This window comes from Typopeltis vanoorti, unplaced genomic scaffold, assembly GCF_054136105.1.
Source record: "Typopeltis vanoorti isolate ZY-2024b unplaced genomic scaffold, IOZ_Tvanoo_1.0 HiC_scaffold_489, whole genome shotgun sequence".
In the NCBI taxonomy this organism is placed as follows: Eukaryota; Metazoa; Arthropoda; class Arachnida; order Uropygi; family Thelyphonidae; genus Typopeltis; species Typopeltis vanoorti.
The window spans coordinates 43,978-71,162 of NW_028328116.1; the positions used below are offsets into that span (position 1 = coordinate 43,978).

Genomic DNA, 27,185 nt, shown 5'->3' on the forward strand with positions numbered 1-27,185 from the left:
GGTGTAGGTACGTTCTGTCTGAATTTGCCGGAGAAATTTCAGTAATTTCGTATACTTGGGATTCTGTGAAAGGTTTGCTAAATCATTTAAATGTTTGCTTCAGTTGGACCATTGCGGGAGTTGAATGGGATTTTTAATGGTAAAAAGAAGCAATTTACATTATGTCTACAGAAAATACGCCATGAAAGGCTGCAGGTTCAATTTTTGATTAGGAAATTGAGTTTTATGTATTTGTTTATTTATTAAAGTCCCAATGAAACCTTTCATAACTTTTCTGCAGCCACAAAATACAAAGAATCAAATTTCCTATTTCCATAATTCCCATCCATTTTCTTTTGAATTGTCCAATCGAAATTTCCAAATCCTGCCTCTGTGAGTGCCTTTTCAATGTTCGCCTTATTGAGGTTCAAAGCGCTGTACTTATGGTCGTTTACTACCCAGTATTCGCTACCAAGAAATCCCATTAGGAACAGACCTCCTCCTTGACGAACTAAAGAAGCAAATCTTTTCATTGCCATATCGTAAGAAATCATGTCTGGACACGCAGCTTCCAAGCACAGTGAAGAAATCAAGAGATCGTAATCCTGCTTGTATTCTTTGGGTATAATTTTGTCTGACAAAACGTCGGAAAAAATAACGGCTTTCAAGTTCTTTCGAAGTCGAGACTCAATGTCTGCTTTTTCCTTTTCAAGATTACTGAAATAAACAAATAAAAACACAAGTTTAAAAGTATTTAATTATATTTCTATGAAATATTTGAGTTATTAACTGAATACAAAGTAATTATAAATTTTCTTTATTATTATAAAGAACGGCTTTGTTTTTCGTGAGCAATATAGTAACCTGAAAATTTACAAAATCAATTCAAGTAATAAACTAGTCACACGGAATGGCACATTCTGATAAAGCTGAAGCGGTAGACAATATACTAGAGGAGCAGTGCAGCCCGTCATATGAAATCCTGAATATCGACTAATTATATAAAGATCATGGACAGGTCACGCGTGCCTTAAGACAAATAGAGGACAACTCTAATCCAATCATACCTACTACTCCAGCAGAAATAAACAACTTCAAGTGTTTAAATTCCAATAAAGCGCCAGGACCAGATGGTATCACCAATAAGATCATAAAGAGTCTTCCTTGAAAGGCCATAATGCATTAAGTTAACATTAGAGATACAATTATAGGACTAGAACACTTTCCCATAGACTGGAACACTGCTGATATCACAGCCGTAAAAAAGTCTGGAAATAATCCACAGCTCCCCCAAAATTACAGACCCATCACTTTGCTGTTCAATCTCAGTAAAATTACTCAAAAAAAAGTAATCTTCTCAAGATTACTAGAAACCACAGAGAAGCCAAGAATTATTCTTAATGAAGAGTTTGGCTTCCGAAGGGAGCATAGTACCGTTCAACAGACAGTTAGAACAATGGAACATATCACGCAGGGTTTCAACTAAAACCTTTACACTGCCGCCATGTCTTTAGATCTAGCAAAGGCTCTTGATAAGGTATGGAACCAGGGCCTTCTCTTCAAACTCATAAAAGTAAAGATCAACGGAATTGTATCATCCAGATGGAAAATCCTGGCAGCTGTTCCTCAGGACTCTTTACTGGTCCTCGTACTGTTCTCAATCTATGTGGCAGACATCCCGCAAAACAGAAAGTCAAGCATCACAGTCCTATATGATGATGATACGGCAATATTGGACAGATCTCTCAGCCCCAAGTTTGTAATCCGGTGACTCCAGGACAGCATCTCTTTCCTGGCAAAATGGTTCTCTGATCGAAGGATCCAGGTCAATCCCCTCAAAAGCTCAACCATACTTTTCTCTAGAAGGAAAGATCCCTTCATTGAAGATATCCAACTCTTTGTAAAAAAAGATTCCATGGCAGACAAAAACTAAAAATCTGAGAGTGCAACTTGACAAAAATCTCTGATTTACCAGCCACATCAAATTTATTTGCTGTAGTGTATGCAGAGTCATACCTCAGCTTTACCCTTTGATCAACCGAAGAAGTAAACTACACATATCAAACAAACTGCTAATATACATGTTGGTGATACGTCCTGTGATTACTTAAGCCTCCCCAACGTGGAGCGATATCTCGAAATCAAATATCCTGAAACTACAGAGGATACAAAACAAATGCGTGCGGATGATTCTAGATGCACCATGGTTTATTAAAAACAACCAGATCCATCGAGAGACCAAAATGCCATAGTAGTAGGCCGGTCAATTTAAACCAAATCAAGATCAAGATAAGATAAGGAATCGTGACGTGATTGGTTGATAAGATGACTTCATTGTGTGTGATGCTGTCCCTAACATCATGTGATTGGATGTTTGGAATTTCCCTGGGGATATGTGTCAGTGACGTCAGGTCTTGTGGTTTGATTCGCGTATGGAATTGTGGGTGATATTTAGAGATAAATATCACCCACAAATTATGGGAACTTTAGTTTAGACAGTTTATAAACAATCAATCACATCTTATCGCAGCAGTGTTCTTCAAAGGTGTGTTATCTTGAATATGACCGACTCATATCCACTCATTTCCAACCTCTTTCAGACTATCTGCTAACTTTTCCATCACTAACAATAAGAATTCTTTCTTTGCAGGTGAAAATTAAGAACCATTGTGAAAATATCAACTGTTTGTTTTTATACTATTGCTATTTTTGTTAATGACCTGCGAAATTTATATACTAGTATGTGAAGCAGTATCAATATCATCCGATTCCTGGGAAATTCATCCATCCAATCAAAATGCCAGAACGTGTCATCACCTGTAGATTTTGAAGTCATTTTCTGCAATTATGTCATTTCTTTTGAACTAAAGATCTTTTAGGCATTTGTTTACTATTCGTGACTCACATTCAATCTGTTTTTTTTTTTTTTTTGAGCTATTGTTATTACTGGTTAACCATAGCGACGTCCTTTATTATTCCGTCGTTCTTCATCACTGTACACCTCTGCACAAAAATTTTAATAACAATCTGTAAATTAAACCTGAGTGCGGCAGGAAACCATGCATGTGACGAAAGAGGCAATTTTAAAACAATCAATTATATAATCTAAGTTATTATTGATATACGTATTCACAGACTATGCAGAGACATCTCTTGAGAGATACTGAAACTAAACAGTGTACCGAGCTTTGGCTAAAGCAAATTAAGAAACTTTTTAACCAAGATTTTTAATTTTGTCAGCAGACTTAACATAAATTTCAAACAATAATAAACATAAAAATATTTCACGGGCTTATTATTGAATTTGAACAAAGTATATTTATTTTGATTTATTATTTCAATGGATATTACGGTAACAAATTAAGAAATTAGTCGAAGCGAGAATTATGATATTCTCAAATTACATTTTCAGATTCCCAATAGTTATCAAAGAAATTATTTTTATAGCTTTAAAAGAAACTAAAATGTTCATATCACTATTAAAATTGTAAAGAAGTAAATGCCAAATTATTTGGAGAGTTTAAAAATGAAACTTCTCTGGGTCGGTTTGAACACGAGATGAAATTCAGTAGTTGCACAGTACTATTTCTTCGTCATATTAATATTTTTTATCATTTACTATTTATTAGTCGTCTACTTTTTGTGCAATTTTCAGTTTCACATATGCCGATATGAAGAGGGCTGAGATGGAAAAGAAAAGAGTGGGATGGCGCTAACGGTTCTCTTATCAGTTTATTAAGAAGTAACCACCATGCTAAGCCCAGTCCGAATAAAGCTCTCTTTATTTTATATATATAGTTAACAATGCACGTTTTTACATCGTAAATGATTATTATTGGGAATATAATGTTTATAACAATATTAACTATAAATATTTCAATATTTCTCATAGTGAATGTAATGCGATAAACAAATTATTTCGTTTGTATTCGCATATATTTGAATAAATAAAACAATTTATAACGACGCCATCACACACGCAGCTTTGGAATAGTATTTTAATTTTTATGCTTTTCAGTTCATTTAAATTGCGTATTTTGCGTGCTCGGTAATAATAAATTCCAAAATTAACTTTTCATGTTGTTGTTGATGATGGTGGTGATGGTATGTGGTATTTTCCTTTAAATAATAAGTTGTAAAGAATAGGTTTCAGCTGTACGATATAGTGAATACTGTAACGGATAACATTATGATGACGTAGGAAACAAAACAAATGGATTCCTGTGATACAAGATAAAGAAGAAGTATATATTTTACTTATATAATGCTTCTTTATTTTTTATCACAGGAATCCATTCGTTTATTAAATGCACCTCAGTGCAGTCGCAGTATTATGCTGATAAGAAAACATTAATTCTACATGCAAATTATTATTTTCATAATTAAATAAATATCGTATATTTGTTGAGGTTTATTAAGTATTTGAAAAGGAGAACAAAATAAATGAAAATAAAACGGAAGAATTAAATCATGTTACAGGTACTTACACATGAATTGGCCTGCGTAAATATAATAAATATTATTATTACTATTATTATTACTACTATTGTACGGGCCCCTTCCATGGAGTCAAAAGACTCATCGCGGGAGACCCAAACTATCTATACAATCCATCACACCTCTTCGGAACCCATGAACAGACCAAGCACTCACAACTGACTCTGGTAACCCGTTCCACTCATTCACACTCTCCAAACAAAACTACAACTTTATTCAACTTCCAAGGGCGACCCCATGTTCTGGCTCGCTCTAGCCAACTGCTGAAACATTTTCCCGACATCAATTCTATAAAATCCTTTAAGCAACTTAAGTGTTTTTATCATGTCTCCTATCAACAACTTCTGCAATCCACACACCCTCAATCTCTCCTCATAGGAAACATTCACAGACCATTCACCATGTTGGTCGCTCTCCTGCGTTTCCACTGCTTCTGCATCCCAAAGAAACCCAGGCGACCAGACCTGAGCACAGAAATCCAGATGTGGACCTATTTTAAGCCTTATGAAGAGGAACAGCGACTTCCTTTATCTCTTTTTAACGATTTTCTCGTGATACCTATGATATTAATGGCGTCCTCGTTAACTCAAATATATGAAATAAAGTTGTTAAATATAAATTAATAGGAGTATAAAAAGAGAGATGTTAAGAAAACAATAACTGTAGTCATATAACTTTATATGCCGACCAGCAGTTCTGAAGCTGAATAACTGGTTGGCACATAAATTTGTATTAATCTACAAATATATTTGACAACATAACTGCTATGGATCGATTACGTCATCGATATAAGAACGTTTGATGTGCTCAGGTTCGAGGGTTTGACCTCACTCGACGGGAGAAAATCATTCGAAACACGCTAATCATATTGTAGTCACCTGGAAGATTTAATTGGGAAAGAAATCATGATTGAACTAAACATATAATATTACTGAAAACATTCCTATATTGTTTCATAAAAGCTGAAACTAGAACCAGGATTATCAACCAATAAGTCATCTTAGTTTCATATGGATCGGAGAGAGGTGGTCAGCAAGGACACAAATAATGGACAGAATGAGGACTACGAGTAAAGTGAACCGTTGCCATGTTATACATCAGAATACAAGACATTATAATTCTTAGAAGATATAACAAAAGAAACTGAAAACTTTGTGCATTCGCGGAAATATTTTAAAATTAAAATTGATATGGTTTGGATAGGACATGTTGCATCGATGATAAACGATCGATGGTCAGATCAAAGAAATTCGCCTAATAGCATGCACATGAAAAACGGGACCAAGTTCTTGATATGGTATACTAATTGATTTCTAATGGTGTAATCGAGAAGACATCAATAGAGAAAGATGGACACAAATAGGGAACGCATATAACAAGAAGGAGTTAAAAAAAAGTAAAGCAACCAGAATAAGACTAAAAAACAGATTACTAAAGAAAATTACCGGAACTATTCTCAGAATAACCATCCCACCTCACGCAACTTAATCATACCTATTTTTACAACTATCCATTGCTTCTTTATTCGTGAATGTCAATGACGGGATTCCCTGCACTGTGAAAAGCAACAAAAAACCTTCTCATTCGCAGGCTTTTCTTTTCTTGAACTTTCATGATAAGAACTGTCGTTCTTGTTCCCATTCCTACAATGTATTGAAACTTCATCTAGACATCTGAGCTATAAAGGTCCCCCCGCCGTGAACTTATATCTCAATCTAATATCACTGCTCATCTCACGATCTCTACAACCCCAGTCCTCCAAATTCCCCTTCCCATATCAGCATTCCACTGTACTGAAATAATCTCACTTATTTGGCTTTAAACCTTTGGAAATGTTCCTTCATCTTCCTTGAATCAGCAGGATACCGAACCTGCATTCAGTACATATTCGCCGAGCGAAAACACGGAGGGATGTGATGCATACTTTTCTTTGGCAGTGAGCAGCACGTTCTTTGAGAAATCCAATGTTGAATATAAGAATGACTGCGAAGAACAGTTGGAGTCATTGAACTTGCATAAACTGAATGCATCGAAATGTCATTGAAAAGTCATGAAATGATTGAATGCATAAGTTGGAGCATATGAGAGTGGAAAGGTACAAAGTTGCTGATGGAAAGATATCAAAGATCGGTTATGGATGAGTCGAGTCAAGTAGAAGGCAGATGAACAGTGGTGTTCCTCAGGGTCCAGTTCTTGTTAATGTGTTCTTTAATGTGTATATCAATGGTATACTAAACGATTTCACACGAAATATCCAGTCGTTTGCGATGACGGACGACTGGGAAGAGCAATGGTAAATGAAGGTGAAGAAGAGATCCTGTAGGATGACGTAAGTAGGCTGGCAATATGGACAAAGGTGAAAAAAGTAATCTGAGCAAATGTGAGGTCGTGCACGTCGGAAGGAAGAGATGTCATTGCAATGTACTATACTATGCATGAAAATTTATGATAATGGATGAGATTTCTTAGTCGCCCAATAGTGCGAAGGAATTAAACATTTCCAAATATACCTTTCGTGTATGGGAGCAAAAAAAGATGCTGAAACCCACACCTTAGCTGGGATTGACAAGACGAGGACGTTTTAGATTTGACTAATTTTTGGAAATCAGTTGGCAGTTCAAACTCCACCGATAGACAATCGGAGACAGATGAAACAAGGCTGTCTTTATTTATAAGCGGCAACAGTAAAACAGACTGGAAAACAAGGGCTGCCATCTCTTGATCTCTAACCCTAACAGGATATGTCATCATCTGAAATAGTGTGTGTTCTACAGTCGATTTTTCTGAAGTGTAGGAGATTCCCACTTTCTGGGAGTAAAAACACAATTGCTCATGTCACAAATCGACTTACTCCAGAATCGGTCGAAGAAAAGAGTAAAATTTCTTCTTGTTAGCTACTAGAAATGATCTTACGTCTGTCTTCGTGAAAACACCACTTCCACTGAGGGCATTTTATTAAATAAACAATAAATATAAACATCGCAATATGCCACTTCTACCGAGCTCCTGAATTTTTTGGGATATACGTAGCCTGGTATCACACAAACAGAGAATACTTAACCATCGAAAGACAGAATTGGAATCAATTCAGGTTCCAGTTTAGTAGTACTTTTGTACTGCAAATTTCGTTCTGCCGTTTTTAAATAAGGACGCGCTAAACTCAATTTATGATTTTCTCTTAATTATTTCATCAGAACTATTAAGTAAGATATGCTGAACTTATATGTCACATAACTTCAAGTTCTATATTTTTAAAATCAAAAATTAATTGCGATGCATGATTACTAAAAAGGCTTTGCTGTGTATTATAAAGCAGTTAGATATTTAATGGAAAATGGAACATTTTGATCATTTTTAAGAAACTGACAATACAGTTAACAATCATATATATTATGTGAGGTAGTGGTTCAGTTCAGTAATAATTCAATACTAAATTCAATAATGATCAGTCGTTATTGTTTAATCGATATACAGTGCCATCTCTTGAGTACAATAGGAATTAAAAATCAATTTGTTCAGAAATTGGTAGAAGGAAATTGAGAAAGTTGTGTTGTTAATCGCTTTCCTCAAGTAGCTGGCTTTATGTATATTTAAAACAATAATAAAGAAACACTTAATATTCATCATCGTAGGTTACGTTTACAGTCTGCAGAGGGCATTTACTTTCATTCGTTAAACAACATCATATAACAGAAATTCCCTAATCTAAAAAGGAGTTTTAAATGAATTCCGAAATAAGAATCCAAAATTATATTTTCATATAAGAAATCGATTTAAGAACATTATTATAAACTTTATTACATCTCATAAATAGCATATCACTAATGACACTGAAAATAATTCAAAGAAAGAAAAAAAAAAAAAACGAAATCAGAGCAGTTTCGTACTCAGAATGGCATTTAACTGATTGCTGGTAAATTTCGCGAAGTATTTCTTACTTCTACGTTGAATTTTTCTTTCTTTCGATATATATTTTCGATTCAGCATCTTATTATCATTGCGTATCTGAATAAAAAAAATAGAAGAAAAAAGGGTTGGTAGGATGGCGCTAGCGGTCTCGTTAGGTAGTAAATCAGTACTTAGTTTGATGTAACCGCACAGCAAAGCCTACACGATTGCTTATTGCTTTAAATCCTATATAAAGTTAACAATGAATTCATGTCAATGTTGAAAATATCATTCTTGATGGATATGAATTTAATTATTTTTTAACAACTTCAGTTTTCATTCACTCAGACAAGAAAAAATATAAAACATATTACTTAACAACACACACACACACACACACACTAAGACTTCATTTATTTCATTTCTTAAGAATTTAATTTCATTTTATTTAATTCTCTCTTAAATGGAAATATTAGGCTAACTCACTAAATTAAAATTAATGTGTGCATCGTGTATAACGTCTTATTCTCGCACACACAATGATACTGACGTCTCAAATTAAGCTGATTTTTTTGTTGTTATAATGTGATGTAAAGATTGTGTGTGGAGACAATATGTGCAGAGATATGTTAAATGGATTTGGTGTTAGGTTTTTAGAGAAATTGTATTAGGAATTAGATGCGCACAATCAGGGAAACTGGATTCGTTACGGAAGATTCAGGTGAGGGTGCATACAAAGAGGAATCGAGCAACTGATTCTGTGATTCGAGAGAAAATGCAGATTTTAGTTCGTGAGTGTGAGGATACAAAGAGAAGGGTTAAATATGGTCCTATGAGGTTTATATCATTTGTGTACTGATGCCAGAAGTATTAGGAACAAGAAATAGCAGTTTTAGTATTGGCTACTTCATATAGGTCAAACGTTATTGGTATTAATCAGAAGCAGCTAACTGAGGATGACGAGATTATGGGTTTGGAAAGCATACGTTATTTTTCGTTTAGGGAAGATAGATAGGGTTCGTATATGTCCGGTATTTTACGGAATTGTCCCTTATTACGAGTTTGTGTCCTGGCGTCCCGCTAAAACTCTTCGGGACGCAGAATTGTCCCGTAATTTGTGGATTTATGTTTAACCTTCCCATTCTTTAACATAAAACATGTAATTGCCAACAAATCGATAGTTATTGATCATAAAATTGTCAATTGACAATACTGACATTTTGTGAGAATAGTGCTACTAGCGGACTTTCGTAATAACTAAGCAATGCTTATTTGAAATGACACAGATCTGTTATGAAACGTAATTAGTTTTATTATTTTATATGCCTTTAAAATGCCGAAGAGAAAGTGTGTTCTCACAGAAAAGCTAAGGATTGAATACCCTTTTATTAATCCATATGATTGTGACGGAAAAGTCGACGAGAAAGTGAAATGTACACAATGTAGTGCAATATTTTTTCAGAACAGGACTAGTGTTGGGTGGACTAGGAGCCATCCATGGAAATTGGGCTAGAGTTTCGCAAGGGTGTTAGAACTAGGTTTTTTACTTGGAGAGTGGTGAATGAGTGGAATAAGTTGCCAGAATCTGTTGTGGGTGTCATGACTGTGAATGGGTTTAAGGGAAAGTATGATAGATACTGTGTGGATGCTGAGTATTTGTTTAGGGCCTCCCTCGATGAGTCTAAGTACCCTAAGTTATTATTATTATTATATTAAGCATACAACACGGCGGTCGGACAGAAAATTACGCAGCACATCGCTACGAAGAGACACAAATTAGCAGAAAATGCAAGTGTAAGTAGTAAAGTGTCAGATTATTTTTCTAAAAATACAATGGGTGAAATGGAAAGAAATCTTGCAGCTGATGAAGCTACATTTGCATGTCATGTATGCATTCACAACCAGAGTTTCAGTTCGATGGACTGCACGTCGAACGAACAATCCGGAAACTATACGACAAAAAGTTCACTTGCGGTCAAAAGAAGACTCAAGCTATAATTGTGAGTGTATTAGCACCTTATGCAATGGCTGTTTTTCAGAAACGAACTTGAGAAAACTAATTATATGTCAATAATGGTAGACAGTTCTAACCACGATGCTTTGAAATTAGTTCCAGTTTTAGTTCGACACTTCATACCAGAAGAGGCCATCGAACCTATGGTTGTAGAGTTTTTAGATTTACCGTGTGAAACTGCAGACCAACTTACAGAATATGTATGGAAACTAGTGACAAAGTGTAATATTGAAAAGGAAAGTTGTTGCCTTATTAGCAGATAATACTAATACAAATTTTGGTGGAAGTTCCAGAAGAGGAAAGAACAATATTTTTCATAAATTGTAATCAAAATTGAATCGTACATTGATAGAAGTTGGTTGTTCATTCCATATCATAAATAATGCCATACAGTGTGCAGCTGATACATTGCCCATGGACGTTCAAACTGTCATTGTAAAATTATATCAGCATTTTTATATTTATACTGTTAGAGTGCATACACTCAAAGGTTTTTGGGACTTTTTAAATACTGAGTACAAAACAGTGTTAGGGCACTCAAAAACGCGATGATTTTCTCTGTACCCTGCTCTCAAAAGGACCAATGAGATGTACATGTACGAAGTTCTCAAATCATATGTTCTTTCACTTGATAAACCACCATTGCTTCTAAAAACTTTCTTTAGTAATCCAGTTTCAGAGCTAATAGCCACATTTCTAGAATGCCGATCTGAAATGTTTCATGCAACAATTTGTGCAATTGAAGGTGAGAAAATCACTCTTGATGAAGCAAAATCCATTATTGAAAGCCTCTTAGAGAAACTTCAGCAGAGACGAGATAATGATTTTGCAACAAGTCCTTACTGAAGGCATTAATTGAAGATGGACTCATCACTGAGAAGAATTATGGTAATTCTAAAAATGAATTTTATAACACCTGTATAGGATACATCTAAGAATGGTCTTCTGACACTCTTACGATCGAAAGTTTGTCTTGGATTTTATTGAAGAATCCAGAAGCCAGTCTCAGTTGGAAACGTGTGCAGAAAAGTGTAACCACCATTGAAGAGGTCTGCCCAAACACAATCAATGAAACTGAACTGTTTGATGAGGTGATGATCTTTGAAAAAGGCAATTACAGAGAAGAAAGAAGAAATTAAAGCAAAATCTACAGGAGAAATTTGGTATGAATTATTCAACAGTGTTGAGTAAATGAATTAATAAATTTGAAGAAGAATGTTGAGTTCTGCCGCATTCCTGACACAAATGCTAGTATTGAAAGACTGTTTTCCCGGGTGAACTCCTTATGGACAAACGAAAAGAATAGGTTATCTGTAGAAAGTGTGAAAGCTATGCTCATTGTTAAAGTGTTTTTCAATAAGGACTGTGTGGAATTTCATAACTTGGTAAAACATAATCATTCTTTACTTGAGAAAATACAGTCATCTGAGAAGTATATCACGGGCAAAGATCTATGATTTAGTATTGCTTAAAGTTCAATTTTAAGATTGCTATAATTAATTAAATTCTTTTCCCTGCTGATGTTCGTAAGTAAGAAAAGCAATAAAATTTTGTTGGTTTATAAAGCGAAAGTGTCCAGTATTTTTTTTTCAAAAATATATGAACCATAAAGATACAGCAAATGGGGTGGGTAAGGGGTATTACTGATGATATCAGATGAGCTGAGTCTAAAAGAATGGTAGTACAATAGGAAACAGCACCTTCAAATTTGTCTGAAGTGAGATACAAACGAACACGACAGTCTATTTCATTGGCTTCTGCAATAGACCAGGGAATGCAACGGACCATGTGCGTAATATGGTGATCATAAAATATGGGTAATGTCTTGATAGGTTTGAGAGCAACTCTGACGATAGCAGACTTAAGGAGTTTGGCAATTTTTGTTGACCCTGAGCCTGCATAAGGGATGACGATAGACGATGTATATTGCGTGACAGGAGGTTGCTGCGGTGGATGGTTTCTATGAAGGATCTTTTAGATTATATTTCTTGAGTAACCGTTGTTTACTAGAGCCTGAGATATCAGTGTGAGTTCAACAAGGAGATCCTTTGTTTTCTGAGATAATGTTGATCGCTCTATTCTTAAGGATATGTATTATACTGAGTTTTTGTAGAATATGGTGAGTCTATTTGAAGTGCGGGTAACATCCAGTGTGTGTGTGTGTGTGTGTGTGTGTGTGTGTGTGTGTGTGTGTGTGTGTGTGTGTGTGTGTGTGTGTGTGTGTGTTGGTTTTTGATAGATAGCTGGATTTGTACAATCTCTTGTTTCTTGATTAGTGTTTCTTGATTGACTATAAAAGGCAATTGGCTATTCTTTTCAAGCTCTAACGTGAATTGTATTTTTTGGTGGAAGGAATTTATTTTTTGTAAGGAATTCAAATAAGGTTGTTTCTGTGCCTCTTCAAATTATGAAAACATCATCTATATATCTCCACCAATCCAACGACTTTGGATTTAATTTGGAGAGGATACCAGCTTCTAGTTTTCCATGAACAGATCATCGCAGGGAGGTGATGAGGAACTGCCCATGGCTAAGCCATGAAGTTGTTCATAGAATGTGTCATTCACTTTGAGAAAAATCGATTTGATGCAATGACGAAAAAGCTGAGCTGTGTCATGTGGATAAAGATTATCTAGGATCTTGATAATTTTTTCAACAGTTACGTTGGTAAATAACGAAACCACGTCTAAGATTGCGAGGATGTCTGTTTTTAAGATTGAAATGCCTTTTAATTTTTCAGTGAAATGCTTGGAATTTTTTATGAAGGAATTTGATTTTTCTATATTTTCTTTCAATGGACGGGCTAGATGTTTAGCTAATAGATATGTAGGAGAATTTCTTCCGTCGACGATTGGGCGGAACGGAACTCCAATATTGTGCACTTTTGGGGCACCATATAAGCGTGGCGTGAGTAGAGGTAGAGATTTTAGACTTCGTTGTATGTCTGAAGACCAACTTGTCATGTTCCGTAATAGGTTATTAGTCTCTTTTTGATTTTTTAAAGTGGGATCAAAATCTAATATGCGATAGGTTGAAGTGTCTGAAACTAACACGGTGGTCTTCGGTATCATAATCGGTGGCGTTTGTTATCGATGGTAACAAAACTATTCAAGTAATGCTATTTGTTGAATTAAAATGTTTTAAACTTGCGCCTTTCTATTAAACTTTTTTTTTTTTAAAAATCCCTTTTTATGAAGACCATTATCGTAAGTAATCTTTGCACTCTCCCGAATATAAAAAAACTTTATTGAAACGATGTGGTATCAAATCGAATTTGCAACCAAAGAATACTAATAAGAGGGATATTTAGAGACAAATTATAATTTGTTTTCCATTGGCGTCCCATTGCTGATGTGCACACAACTCTGTCCTTCTCAACTTTTACCGAAATGTCGAAGAAATGTAGGGATAAATGATATATTCTGCTGATAAATGAATAAATTCTGTTGCATCCTCACCCATCCCTAAGAAACACCTCGTTTGGACATGGTAAGAACTCTACTGAAGCATGTTCCGGAAACCATTTAGAAAATGTTTATTTCCTCCTGATTGTACATAGCAACATCTATTGCTACTAATGCACACTAAAACTTACAGCAAGACTAAAATTATCCCAAAACTTTCTTGTTTCTTCGTTGGTCTTTTCTTATGGGTAATAAGCAGAAATACGCAGTGTAATACACGACTTTCAAATGTAACAAGGAATTAATCAAAGTGAAAAATATCTTCTTGTTTGGTAGCAATTGTTAGTCCAGGGAAGAAATTTTAATATTTATATCTTTCCTCCAATAAAATATTAATAAGAAATTATTTATTATTCATGGCTGTTATAATCCATCTACAACTAAAAAGTACATAAATTATGAGTGAAATGAGAAAACTTATGAGAAAAAATTGAAAGAGACTTCAACTAGTGAAAACAACAGTGGAATAGTTGGATTTAAATCTCGTACAACCCATCTTCAGTGTTCTTTCTTTGCCGTTTTTCGAGAATTTCATGAGTAGGCGGGAGCCTAGGATTGAAAAAGAGTAAAAATAAAATACCGCTGGATTGCGTCTGTGGTACTTGTAGTTCACATGACTTACGAAAGAAGTATCAAGGGTGATATTTGTTCTACATATAGGGTAACATAATTCAAGATTTTCTAATTTCTTTCAGAAATAACTTTTATAGTTAATTTTATAGTTCCCAGAATAAATAGGTTGGGAGTGAAACGGATGTCTAACCTTATTAAACAAGAGATCCCAAGTAGATGATGTGGAAAGAGTATCGTGAGAATAAGAGTGAGAGGAGTTATGAAATATATATAGCTCAGGCCAGAAAAGTAACGAATATTGTGAGAAAAGCTAAAACGGAGTATGAAAGGAAATTGGCCGTGCAAGCTAAAGGCAATCCAAACGAATTTTATCGTTATGCCGCAAGCAAAAGAAAGAACGAACGTGGAAGAATAACTTTATTGAATGCAGATTGTACTCGAGTGTCGGAAGCTAAGGAGATTGTTCAGTTAATGAGTGTGCTCACTTTCCTAAGAAATATCAACCAAGTGTATGTCACATGGTGCACAGTGCTATTGCTACGTTAGATGAATCGTCAGAGGTTCATGAAAATGAGGTTGAAGAGCACTTGCATAACCTGGATAAGAATTTGTCTAAGAATTTGTCTGCAGCCGAATTGACTACGCCCTTCACATGTTTGTATAACTTGAGTCTCAGCTCAGGAATGATACCACAGGAAATGTATGATATTTCCATTGTACGAGGGTGGTGCAAAAACTGATGTGTCTAACAACCGACCTGTCTGTATCTCTGGTGCGATAGGAAGATTTTAGAGAGGTTGGTAAGAACTAGCATACAAAAATGGGTAGACAAACCTGCTATAGTCTGCAAGGAACAGCATGTGCTTACTAAAGGTAGGACATGTTTTAGCAATTTGCTCATATTTTATAACAATGTCACGGCCGATTTCGATAAATGGAATGGATACACTATGATGATGCTGGATTTTTCTAAGGCATTCGATAGGATACCACACGGAAGGCTGTTGCATAAACTGGGGAATATGGGATTGGAATATAAACTCGTGACTTGGATCAGAGGATGGTTGAGACACATATGAAAAAGTGGTTACAGTGGGTGTGAATCTGCCAAATTTAAGGTGAGAGTGGTGTACCTCACAGTTCATTCCTTGAGCCATTATTGCTCAATCTGTACATTAATATCATCAAGAAGGATCTATCATGAGATGTGCAATTGTTTACCGATGATGCGAAGATAGGCAGGACAATCAGGGATGCCACTGATATTCAGCAATTACAAAGTGATTTGAATAGCTGGAAATTTGGGCAAACGAAAGTGACTGTCAATTTAATGTTAGTAAATGTAACGTTATGCATTTTGGGGAGATTAGAGTTCCAGTGGCGTTTTAAATTAGCAGCGTTATGCTACAAGAAACTGAAGATGCAAGGGACCTTGGCGTATTGGCGGATAGGAATTTAAAGTTCAAAGGTCGCATAGCCAAAGTTGCAAATAGAACTCAGAGGCTAATTGCGATGCTGAAGCGAACATTGACATGTAACGTTACGAAAGTTATGATTTTACCTCTTTATCAGGCTTTGACAAGACCACACCTGGACTATTGTGTGCAGATTTGAATGGTTCCAAGGAGATAAAGATGCTGTGGAAAGGATGCAAAGAAGAATTACAAAGATTATATATCTAAATTAGGTGATTTAGATTATGAGGAGAGAATTTGCGAGTATGTGGATTGCAGACCCTTGTTAACAGAAGGAGAAGGGGTGATATGACAGAGGTTTATAATATTTTGAAGAGATGTTATAGGATATCAACTGATGAAAATTTTCGTTATATGAAAGGTGGGGAGAGAACACGGGGGGTCATCCATGGAATTAAATTTATTTGCTGTGAGGAAAGTGGTATGATCTAGGTGTTTCTCCCAGAGAGCAGTGAGGGAGTGGAATAATTTGCCCTTAATTAAGGGTGGGGAGTGTATCTAGTGTGAATGAATTTAGGTGAATTAGTGATAGCTGGTGTGGGTGATCTATAGCCTCCCTCGATGAGTCCTTGACTCCCTGGAGGTCTCAGATAATAATAATAATAATAATAATAATAATAATAATTCCTATCCACATATATCATATGAAACTAGGAGTATTTATTGGTTGATAATGTGGTTCTATTTTCAGGTTTTATGTAACTATGACATATAGAATATTTTTCAGTGTTTTTTTGTCCCAGAGCATACGGCCCATCTGAATTATTAGTTTTATTTATTCTTATAAGCTTTTTACTAAGTTCTTAGTCATTGAACATATCATGGAATCCTTCTCATTTCGTTATTATATTGTTAATGGTTCTTCTGTTTTTCTTCAATATTTGTTATTATTTTAGTTTTTCATAGTTTATTTGATTTGAATCTGTATTTCGTTCTGTGTAATTCTTGCAGATGACCACAACATCATTAACGTGTTGCAAATTATTTAGTTTTTAACCACTGATATTAATATTCTGATCAGGATAATCTAGTTCACTCAGGACGAATTCAAAAATGCCGCGAATAATTTGTTAAAGTAATACTCCTTTATTTTGAAATGACGTCACATATAAGAAAGCTATCAGTCTTTTTCATATATATTGTTTATTAGCTGTATATAATATTGAATTAGACCACGTTCCTTCATTGCAATTTCGATTAATTATTTTTAAATGAATCAAATGCTTTTTAGATTTTCTAAACCTAAATACAATAGTATTTAGGTTTAGAAATAAATAACTAACCTAAATACAGATTGTATTTTCTGAATTCTTCGGTTAGTTGATTCAATATTGACTTCAGATTTTTCACAGAGCTAAATCCCTTTCAAAATCAAACTTTTTGGTTAATCTGAACTTAATATCTTGTGATAGTATGACATTATAATTTTTATAAATACATATTTCATGTAACTATATAGGAATATCTTCAGTAATTTTATACTATATTTAGTTCAATCATCATTTGTCTATTATTTAACTCTTCAACTCTTGAACTTCATAACTGCTGGTTATGAAGTTGAAGAGTTGAAATTGTTTTCGTTTCTCATATCTCTACTATTATGCTGCTATCCAACCTCATATTCCTTTATATTCAGCAACCTTCTTTCATATATTTGTGTGTACGAGGACACCCTTTGCTGTGTTAATATCACAGATTTCACGTTAAGCGTTTTAATTACTGTATTACAAAAATATCAAGTGATGATGTTTATTCCCTTATAAAGAGGGGGGAAATGAGTTTTAGCTCTAAATTTTAGCAACTGAGTTGGCATTTTAATCTCCACTGGAAGCCAATCAGATATAACCGGAACAAGACCATCACAATTAAAAGCAGCAACCGAAGAAGAGACTGGAAAACAAGTGCTGCCATCTAGTGGTCTTTAACATTAACAGGATATGTTATTGTCTGAAATAGTGTCTGTTCCACAGTCGATTTGCTAATGTTGACCGGACGAAAAACCTGTTCTTCTCCCTGAAACTCAGGTCGAAAAATTGTTTAAAAAATAACTCTTCTCAGCGACTTCACTTGAACTTAATCCACCTTCGGGTGTCCTAATGCCTAGGATGAAAACGAAACTTTCGTTGTGCCCATTGAAATAAATAAACAATAAATATACACATCGTATTAAGCCACTTCCCACAACCTCCAGACGATTTAAGGATATAAATAGTCTGATATATTAAAAACATTGGATACTTCACCGTCTAAAAACAGAAATGGAATCAAATCAGTTTCCGATTTACCAGTAGTAAGAGTAGTACTTTGGCACTGCAAATTTCTTTTCACCCATTTCAAATAAGGGAGCACTAAACTCTATTTATGATTATCTCTTAATTATCTAATTAGAGGCGCTAGGAAGTATGATATACTAAACCAATGAGAGACATAATTTCAAGTTCAATATTTTGATAATCAAAAATTAATTTTGATGTAGGATTGCTGAAAACGCTTTATCGAGCATTAAAGGTACTTATATATTTAATATAAAATGGAATATTTTATCATATTTAATAAAGTTAAAATGTAGCTGTTAATCATATATAGTATGTGAGATAATACTTCCGTTCAGTCATAATTCAATAATAAATTCGATAATATTGTTGTTGCCATATTGCCATATTGTTTAATCCACATACAGCGACATCTCTTGAGAACAATAGAAACTAGAAATCAATTTTATCATAAATTTGCATATTAAGTAATATTAAGTAAGTAATAAGTATATTTCGTAATACAAATTACAAAAGACCAAAAAAAAACAAAAGTTGTTAATCAGTTTTCTCATGTAGTTGATTTCGCTTGTATTATTAATAATAATAATAAACATAATATTCCATATCATAGGTTATGTTGCTATGCGCAGTGTGTATTTACTTTCACTTCCTTAATCAACTTCATATAATAGAAATTTACTAACGTAACAAGGAATTTTAATCGAACTTAGAAACGTGAAATTCCCAAATTATATTTTCATAAAAGAAATGGATATAAAGAATGTTCTATTAAATTCTAATACATCTTATAATTAGGAACATTATTAGTAATTTTGGAAAGAAGTCCATGATAGGGAGGATAAAAAAAACGAAATCACGGCAGTTTCGAACTGATATCGATTTTGACTAATTGGCTGTAATAACCCGAAAATTCTCGTTCCTTCACATTTTCATTTTTCTATCTTTGTTTCTTTCGTTTCGATTGAGAAATTTATGAATATGGCGGATCGCAAATATAAAAAATGGAACGAAAAAAGAAGATTGGCGCCAGTGGTGGTAATTGATATTAATCAACCGTCTAGGAAGTATCCACCCAACAAAGCCAGCAAGCATTTAAGTCCTATATAAAGTTAATAATGAATTCGGTTCTATGTTTAAAATATCGTTATTTGTGAAGATAATTATAATTATTTGAATAACATCTTTTATTTTTTATGCATAAAGACTTTAAAAAATCGTATTGAATCACAAAACACATACTGAGATTTGATTGGTTTATTCATTTGATTACGAACGAATTTCAGTTTATTCACACGGACAACATTTTGTACAATATATCTAACAAAATATTACTTGCAATCAATCAATAAAGAACGCATCATATAACACTTTTGTATTTCTCTAAATAAAATCTAACATTCAAAGTTTTGCTGCGAAGATAAAGAGTTCATGCGGCATTCAGTTTATGCTAGTTCAATGACTCCAACTGTTCAACGGAGTCATTCTTATTGGATTTTTCAAAGAACGTGTTGCTCACCGCCAAAGAAAAGTCACACCACATCCGTCCGTGTTTTCTCTCTGCGATTATGTGCTAATATAGCAGTTTTGTTTGCCCATTTATGTATGCTAGTTCTTACCAACATCTCTAAAATTTTCACTACCACACCAGAATTGACAGGTCGGCAGTTAGACACGTCAGATTTTGCACCACCCTTGTATAATGGAACTATCATACATTCCTTCCATTCCTCTGGTATCATTTCTGAGCTGAGACTCAAGTTATATACATTTGATCTCTACCGGCCGTAGAGATCAAGTGTTTATAACTTGATCTCTAATGGCCGTAGCCAATTCGGCTGAATATTCCTTTAGCAAACGGGTTGATATTTCACATCTGCTCCTTTTGACAAATTCCTCACTTGGTTATGCCACAGTTCTCCAAATTCACTGTCATGCGCTTCTAACTCTTCATCCAACGTAAGAGCAGCACTGTACTCCATGCTACGTACACCTGGTTGATATATCTTAGCAAATTGAAACAGTGTTGTACGAAACTAGTAATTGATAAGTGAATTATTTTTCTTTAATGTGTTTATTTTTCCAGTTTTAATCCGTACATATGAATAAAACTTAAAAATCAAGCGATAAAAGTTTTCCAATGAATAAATATCCAATATCTCGTTTAGATAAGAACATAGCGAAATGTCGAAATGAAATTATCAGCTAATCACACACACGAAGGATGTATCGTCCTCTTCCGATTTTCACTTTAAGTGTCATAATGAACACGTGATCCAAATCACGTGATTGATATCGTTGCGCTTTGTATCTTCCTTCCAAATTTCCGCTTCTGCTTTTATAATGCGCCTATTTTCATTGCTTAATTTTTTCTGTTCACAAATTAATACAAACTCTGGTTAAATAACTATAAAAGTTATTTCTCAAAGAAATTAGAAAATCTTGCATTATGTTATACTATATGTAGAAAAAATATCACTCTTCATGCAACCGACTGGCTTAGTCTAGTGGTTACTTCTTTCGTAAGTCATGTGAACTACAAGTACCACGGACGCAATCCATCGGTTTTTTTTTTTTTAATTACTCTTTTTCAATCCTACGCTCCCGCCTACTCATGAAATTGTCCATTCTCGAAAAAAAGGCAAAAAACAGTAAAGAAAGGTTGTGCGAAATTTAATTGAAGGCTAACTGCTGTTGTCACTAGTCAAATCCTCTTTCAATTTTTTTTCACTCATAATTTATGTACTTTTTTAGTGGTATATGGATTATAACAGCCATGAAAAATAAATAATTTCTTATTAATACTTTAAGGGAGGAAAGAAAGAAATATTTTAATTGATTTCCTCCACTCACAATTGCTACCAAACAAGAAGATATTTTTCACTTCGATTAATTCCTCGTCACATTTGAAAATCGTGTATTACACTACATATTTCTGTTTATTATCCATAAGAAAAGAACAACGAAGAAACAAGAAAGTTTGGGGGAAATTTTAGTCTTCGTGTACGTTTTAGTTTGCATTGGTAGCAATAGATGTCGCTATATACAATCAGGAGGAAATAAAAATTTTCTAAATGGTTTCCCGAACATGCATCAGTAGAGTTCTTTCCATGTCCAAAAGAGGTGTTTCTTAGGTATTTCTTATCATTATAAGGGTATTGAACATTTTTTGTCCAGTTAGCGTGCGGGAAATCACAGAGTGGATAAGTTACACTTTTACTTAAATCTCTGGGTTGAATTTTTTAAATTAAAGTGTTTAAAACACTTTAATAAAAAAAAAAGAGCATTTTTTGAATAGTTTTGTTATCATAGAAAATAAATGCCACCGATTATTTTATTCTCCTATACTCAACTATAATCATAACAGCTCTTATTGAAATAACAGCTGTTTTGATTATAGTAGAGTGCACTTCGATCAGTTTAGAGTAATCTAAAAAAAGAAGTAATTTTTTCTTGGAATGATATTTTGAAAATCAGCTAACTTACTTTTGGTTGAAGAAAGAAGAGCATCAAAATTCTACCTGCCATGAACGAAAAGCGAACACAGGACTTTTCTAATCAAAGTGCGTGTCACTTACGCTTAATACTGGAATTTAGAGGCAAAGTTAAGATTCTTCTCGCATTTCGACCTCGTCGTGAAGGCGCTGAATTATTTACTGATTTCATTTTATATGCCAATAAAGTCAGTGCTTAACTATCCAAAAACGCATTACTTCAATGAAAAATTCCAAGACTGAGAGAAAATCAAAAAAGGTGGGTTGTTAATTATATGCATAAGATACCAGAAATAGTTCATTGCAGAAGACTTACTCTAGTGGTTACATCTCTTACCAGGTTTGTACGTAAGAAGTGCTTCTCACGCGATCCTGTTCTTTTGTTGATTACCAGGTTGTGAAAAAAACTTGGAAATTTTTCTGACAAAAATGTATCGATAGGGCCGGTGTGCCTGATGAAAAACCTCAGATAAACTAGGGGGAAAATCCGATCTCCACGCCCAAGACCGGCTAACTTGACTATGACTGACGAAGATCCTTAAGGCCTTCTCGTCGTCGACGGGAATCGTACCAAGGACACTCCTTCCCCAGGCATATGGTTGCGAAGCGCATAGAAAGAATATTAATATATTTCAATTTTCGTATTGCACTCTGAAACGTGCTTAATTTTATTTCAATATTCAAACTACATAAGTACATGTCGAGTACTGCAATAACGAATTAGAGTACTGAAAAATATCTTTGTATTTTAGGGAGAATCTGTTATTGTAGGTTGGTGAACAATACGCATTGTTTCTTCTGTTTTCCACATCGTTAAACAGAGTGATTTTATTCATCATTCGCTCTGAAAAAATCACGTTCTTTGATTATGAATGTCTAGGGGATCTCCATCAAAAAATTGTAAGGGGAGAAAAAAACAGCTGCTGTGTTGAATCACGGAAGAAAGCTACTTATGAAATTAAAACAAATTCAGAAAGTAACTCTCATTTTTTTTTCTCTTTTTATTCTTGTAATTTCGTGAGATGGTAGACGTGTCGAATTAAGAATGAAATTTCCCATATATATATATATATATATATATATATATATATATACACTAGAACTTCGAATTTCATAAAAATTATCAAGTAAAACGTAATCCTTGCATAGCATTGTTAAGTATATATAAAACCAATAAAAGCTCTTCAGAGGAGCAGGCTTAGTATAGTGGCTACTTCTAACTACAAGGTTTGTACCTAAAAGTGCCACTTACGCAGCCCTGCTCTGTTTTTCTTTTCTCGTGTATGGTCTCACATTTCCTCCTGCACACGAAATTTATGAAATATAGTAAAATAGCGACTAACATTGAAAAATGTGAGTGTTTTTTCATAATTTAATTACAACTATAGCTCGTTTCGGCAGTGGTTGAAAACCACTGCTAGCCTTCTTTTATAATTATTTTTATTTTAATGTTTGTTCTCTTCTGCATTGTTTAATGCATTATTAAACTGAGATTTATAAATAACAGAAAATTGAAATTTAAATACACACTTTCTTCAATGAATATTCACAAAATCTGATAATTAGTGAATTTGGTGTTTTTGAAATTAACAAACACAACGACTTAGTTGAATGCTATTAAAAACAGAGGAAGAAAATATAACGTTGTACGCCAAATATTTGCTGAAAATAAGCCCTTTTGCTTTCTTTCGTTCTGATTTTATCTCGTATACATATATACGAGATAAAATCAATTAAAATGAAAAACTTACGTAACTTCTAGTTGGTTATTTAGTTTTAATTGTTATCAAGAGATGTCTCTCTATATATGCATAGAGAACAGAATAAAACACAAAAATAAATAAATAATGTAAAATAAAACTCACACATGGAAAATATTTTCACATTACAAATTCAGCAAAATTGTAGATATTCGAATTACGATTAAATAAACATTTTGCTATAAAATGCAAAAATCATATGTAGCTGCTTAACCGTATATATATATATATATATATACGGTTAAGTACACATTAAATTTTTAATAATCCTTTTTAACAATGTTTACTGCAAACATTTGCCTGTTTTCGGTTCCGCCAGCGCAAAAATTTCCCCTGTCGGCGATTTTTGGCACTAAATCTTTTTTTTTTCGAGGAATTCATCTCCCCACGCCTTCGAAAGTCTCAGTATAAAATGTGATCTCATTCCGTGTATTAGCTTTAGCTACAGATACCTACAGATACGAATCTATGTTTAGATAAATTATACCCTTTTGGAATTACAGGTTACACATCAAAATAAAATCAAAATCACTTATAAAAATACATAACCGTATGTATTTTTATTAGTGAAATAACGGCACATGCGTCCTCGTAAAGGACGGGGAAAATCTTTCTACTATGGATGCTTTGGTGTCACCTTTAGAAAATAAATAAAAAAAATTATCCCTCGTTTTTCAAGTATAGCACGCACGTGTTTATTCCAAAATTCTTTTCCTCTGTCTGTACCTTCTAAACCTTCTTTGGTTTAAATCTATCAATAGTACTTAAATCGGTCAAATCACTTTATTGCTGGAGCAATTCCAGCTACTTTTGTTTAGCACAGAATCTCATTTTAATTGTCTTCTATCTTTTAGAATTCTACTGGAAAGCGTGAACATTTTTATTTGTTATTATTACATACATCAGGAGATCCAAATGCATCAATAAAAATAAAAAATAAAACTATTTTCATCATATCTTATTCAGGGGTAGTAACATTTTTTGTATAAAACTAAGTATCTCAGAAACCATTTTTTTCAAGTAAAGCACGCCCATGTTTTCTTCGAAAATTCTTTCCTCTGTCAACCTGTATCTGCATAGGATCGTTTATATATCCAAGTATAATTAAGTGGGGGTTTTTTGGCTTTTATTCTGCTTCTCTATTCAAATTGCTTTAGATAAGTCACAGACCTGCAGAACGTTTTTTAAAAAAATTTAAAAATCGTCTGGTTGTTTAAAATACTTTAGAATAAAGGCTACGGTTTTTTTTTAATTTGATGAAAAATGTTTTTCAGGTCTGTCACTCTGACATGCCCAAGAAGTCGCATCTGTATTTCTTCATTTCTTCTTAAAGTAACTGTCGTTTTCCATTTACCAATAGAATAATTGCAATGCAAAATACTGTTACATTATTATAATTATAATTATTATTACTATTAATAATAATAAATGTAAAGAAATGTATGTAATGTTGTTTCATACATAATTAAAACTATGTAATGTATGTATCATAGATTTGATTTCATAGCTTCCAGCACAGCAAATAAACCAATAAATAATAACTGGTGTCATCCTCAGATAAGCTCACAAATAAGCTTCGAGGATGAAAGCTGAGAAAATACATCTCATCTCATCCAACATAAAAAAAATGACAAATAAATAAATAAATGTATCATATGTAATCAAATGCATGTAATGTACGTATCACATGTAAACAATTGTATGTAATGATAGGTATGTAATGTATGTATCATATGTTATAAATTATTATAATTATTATTGCGAAAAAAATTATTATTATTATCAGAATACATGAATGTATAAAATGTAAACAAATGTAAGTAATGTTGTTTCATATGAAAACAAATGTATGTAGTGTTGTATCGTACGTAATTAAAACTATGTAATGTATGTATCATATGTAATAAATTATTACTTTTTTTAAAAAAATTATTATTATAATTTGGATGTGGCGTTTGCATACCACTGCGCTTGGCCGCACGAAGGAAATCTTGGTTTCGAGTCTAGTCGGCGACTAAAGGAAATTTTTCGACCGGTTCCCGAGTTAGTCGATCTCTGGCACGGGCGAGCAGGCTTTTCCTCCCGGAAACTCGGGTTTTTCGTCCTGTAAACTCAAGAAAATCGACCGTAGAACCCACATTATTTTCAGACATTAAATATATTGTGTTAGGGTTAGGGACCACGAGATGGCGGCACATTCGAGCGGTCTCTCTCTTCACTGCGTACCGCTTAATTAGTGATAGCCTTGGGCCATCTGTCTCTGATTGGTACCAGTGGAGATTGAACTGCCCACTCAGTCTCCAAAAGTTAGATAGGGCTAAATGGCCTCGCCTACTCCCGTATATACGGGAATAAAAAGGCGTTAGCTAATTTTTTTTTTTTATATCTACACCTTAAGCAGTCCGTAGAACATCGCGACAGAGTCTAATTCAAACACCTGAAATATACAATACCTGTATGTTATACAATACCTGTATAACACACATCATATTTCGCCTTGAACTTGTTAAGCGACAAAGTACACACAACAGACGTTGTAAATCTACTGGTGTTCACCTCTCCCCAACCAAAAATTCTCTTTCCTTGAGATTCTAACCTAGCAGTGACAGTGATTAAACAGTCTAGTCGAAGGATGTCAAAAAGAGGAAGGAGTAGACCATGAGTGAGATGGATGGATGGATAGTGTGGCTGAAGCGACTGTTCTTCAGAGTTGAATCCCCGAGTAAAGCATACAACAGGACCTCGTGGCGTGGACTGGTGTGGCACATCACCAATCATGTCATGGATCATACGGAATCTCTTGATGTCAAATGAAATAAATGAAAATTATAATTACCAATGTTGATATTTTCAACATTGATATGAATTCATTGTTAACTTTATATAGGACTTAAAGCAATATTTAATTGTGTAGGCTTTGCTGTGTGGTTACCTCAAACTAAGTACAATTCAACCGCTGGCGCCATCCTACCAAACCTTCTCATTTTTTATTATTCAGGTACGCAGTGTTGATAAAATGTAAAATCGAAACCCCAAATGGATAGAGAGAAAAAGTCAACGTACAAGGATGGAAATATTTGGGGAACTTACCAGAAATCAGTTAAATTTCGTCCGCAGTTCGAAACTGCTTTGATTTCTCCTTTTCTTATTTCTATCTTTTATTTATTTTCAGTATCATTAGTGATATGCTGTCTATAAGGTGTAATAAAGTTTAAAATAATGTTTTTAAATCTATTTGTTATATGAAAATATAATGTAGGATTCTTATTTCAAAATTCCACATGAACTAGCCTAATTTAAAACTCCTTTTTAAATTAGGGAATTTCTGTTATATGAAGTTGATTAACGAATGAAAGTAAACGCCCTCTGCAGATTGAAAGAGTAACCTACAATGACGAATATTATGTGTTTCTTTATTATTCTGTATAATACGTAAAGGTAGCCACTTGAAGAAAGTGATTAACAACACAACTTTCTTAATTAGCTTCTACCAATTTCTGAACAAATTGATTTTTAATTCCTATTGTACTCAAGAGATGGCGCTGTATATCGATTAAGCAATAACGACCGATCATTATTGAATTTATTATTATTGAATTATTACTGAATGGAAGCATTATCGCACATACTATATATGATCAAAAGCTATATTTTCACTTAATAATTAGAAAATCGACTGCAGAACAGACACTATTTCAGACAATAACATATTCTGTTAGGGTTAAAGACCACGAGGTGGCAGCACTCGTTTTCCAGTCTCTTCTTCGG

The 27,185-nt window shown here is 33.9% G+C and overlaps 1 protein-coding gene across 1 annotated transcript; it reads right to left on the reverse strand.

Annotated features, from left to right (window-relative positions):
• Positions 1–263: 263 nt before the first annotated feature.
• Positions 264–26,207, reverse strand: LOC150092135 (nicotinamide N-methyltransferase-like). Its single transcript, XM_090415277.1, has 2 exons — positions 26,014–26,207; positions 264–696 (listed from the first exon to the last, which is right to left on the reverse strand). Exons 1-2 carry the CDS (start codon positions 26,205–26,207, stop codon positions 264–266), a joined length of 627 nt encoding a protein of 208 aa, XP_090271403.1.
• Between the last annotated feature and the right edge of the window lie 978 nt (positions 26,208–27,185).

Excerpts from the sequence above, each read along its gene's own strand:
- LOC150092135 (XM_090415277.1), bottom strand. The coding sequence starts at position 26,207 with ATGATCCATGACATGATTGGTGATGTGCCACACCAGTCCACGCCACGA. Across the intron at positions 697-26,013 it reads TTAATCACTGTCACTGCTAG|TAATCTTGAAAAGGAAAAAG; the intron begins GTTAGAATCTCA and ends TGTTTATTTCAG.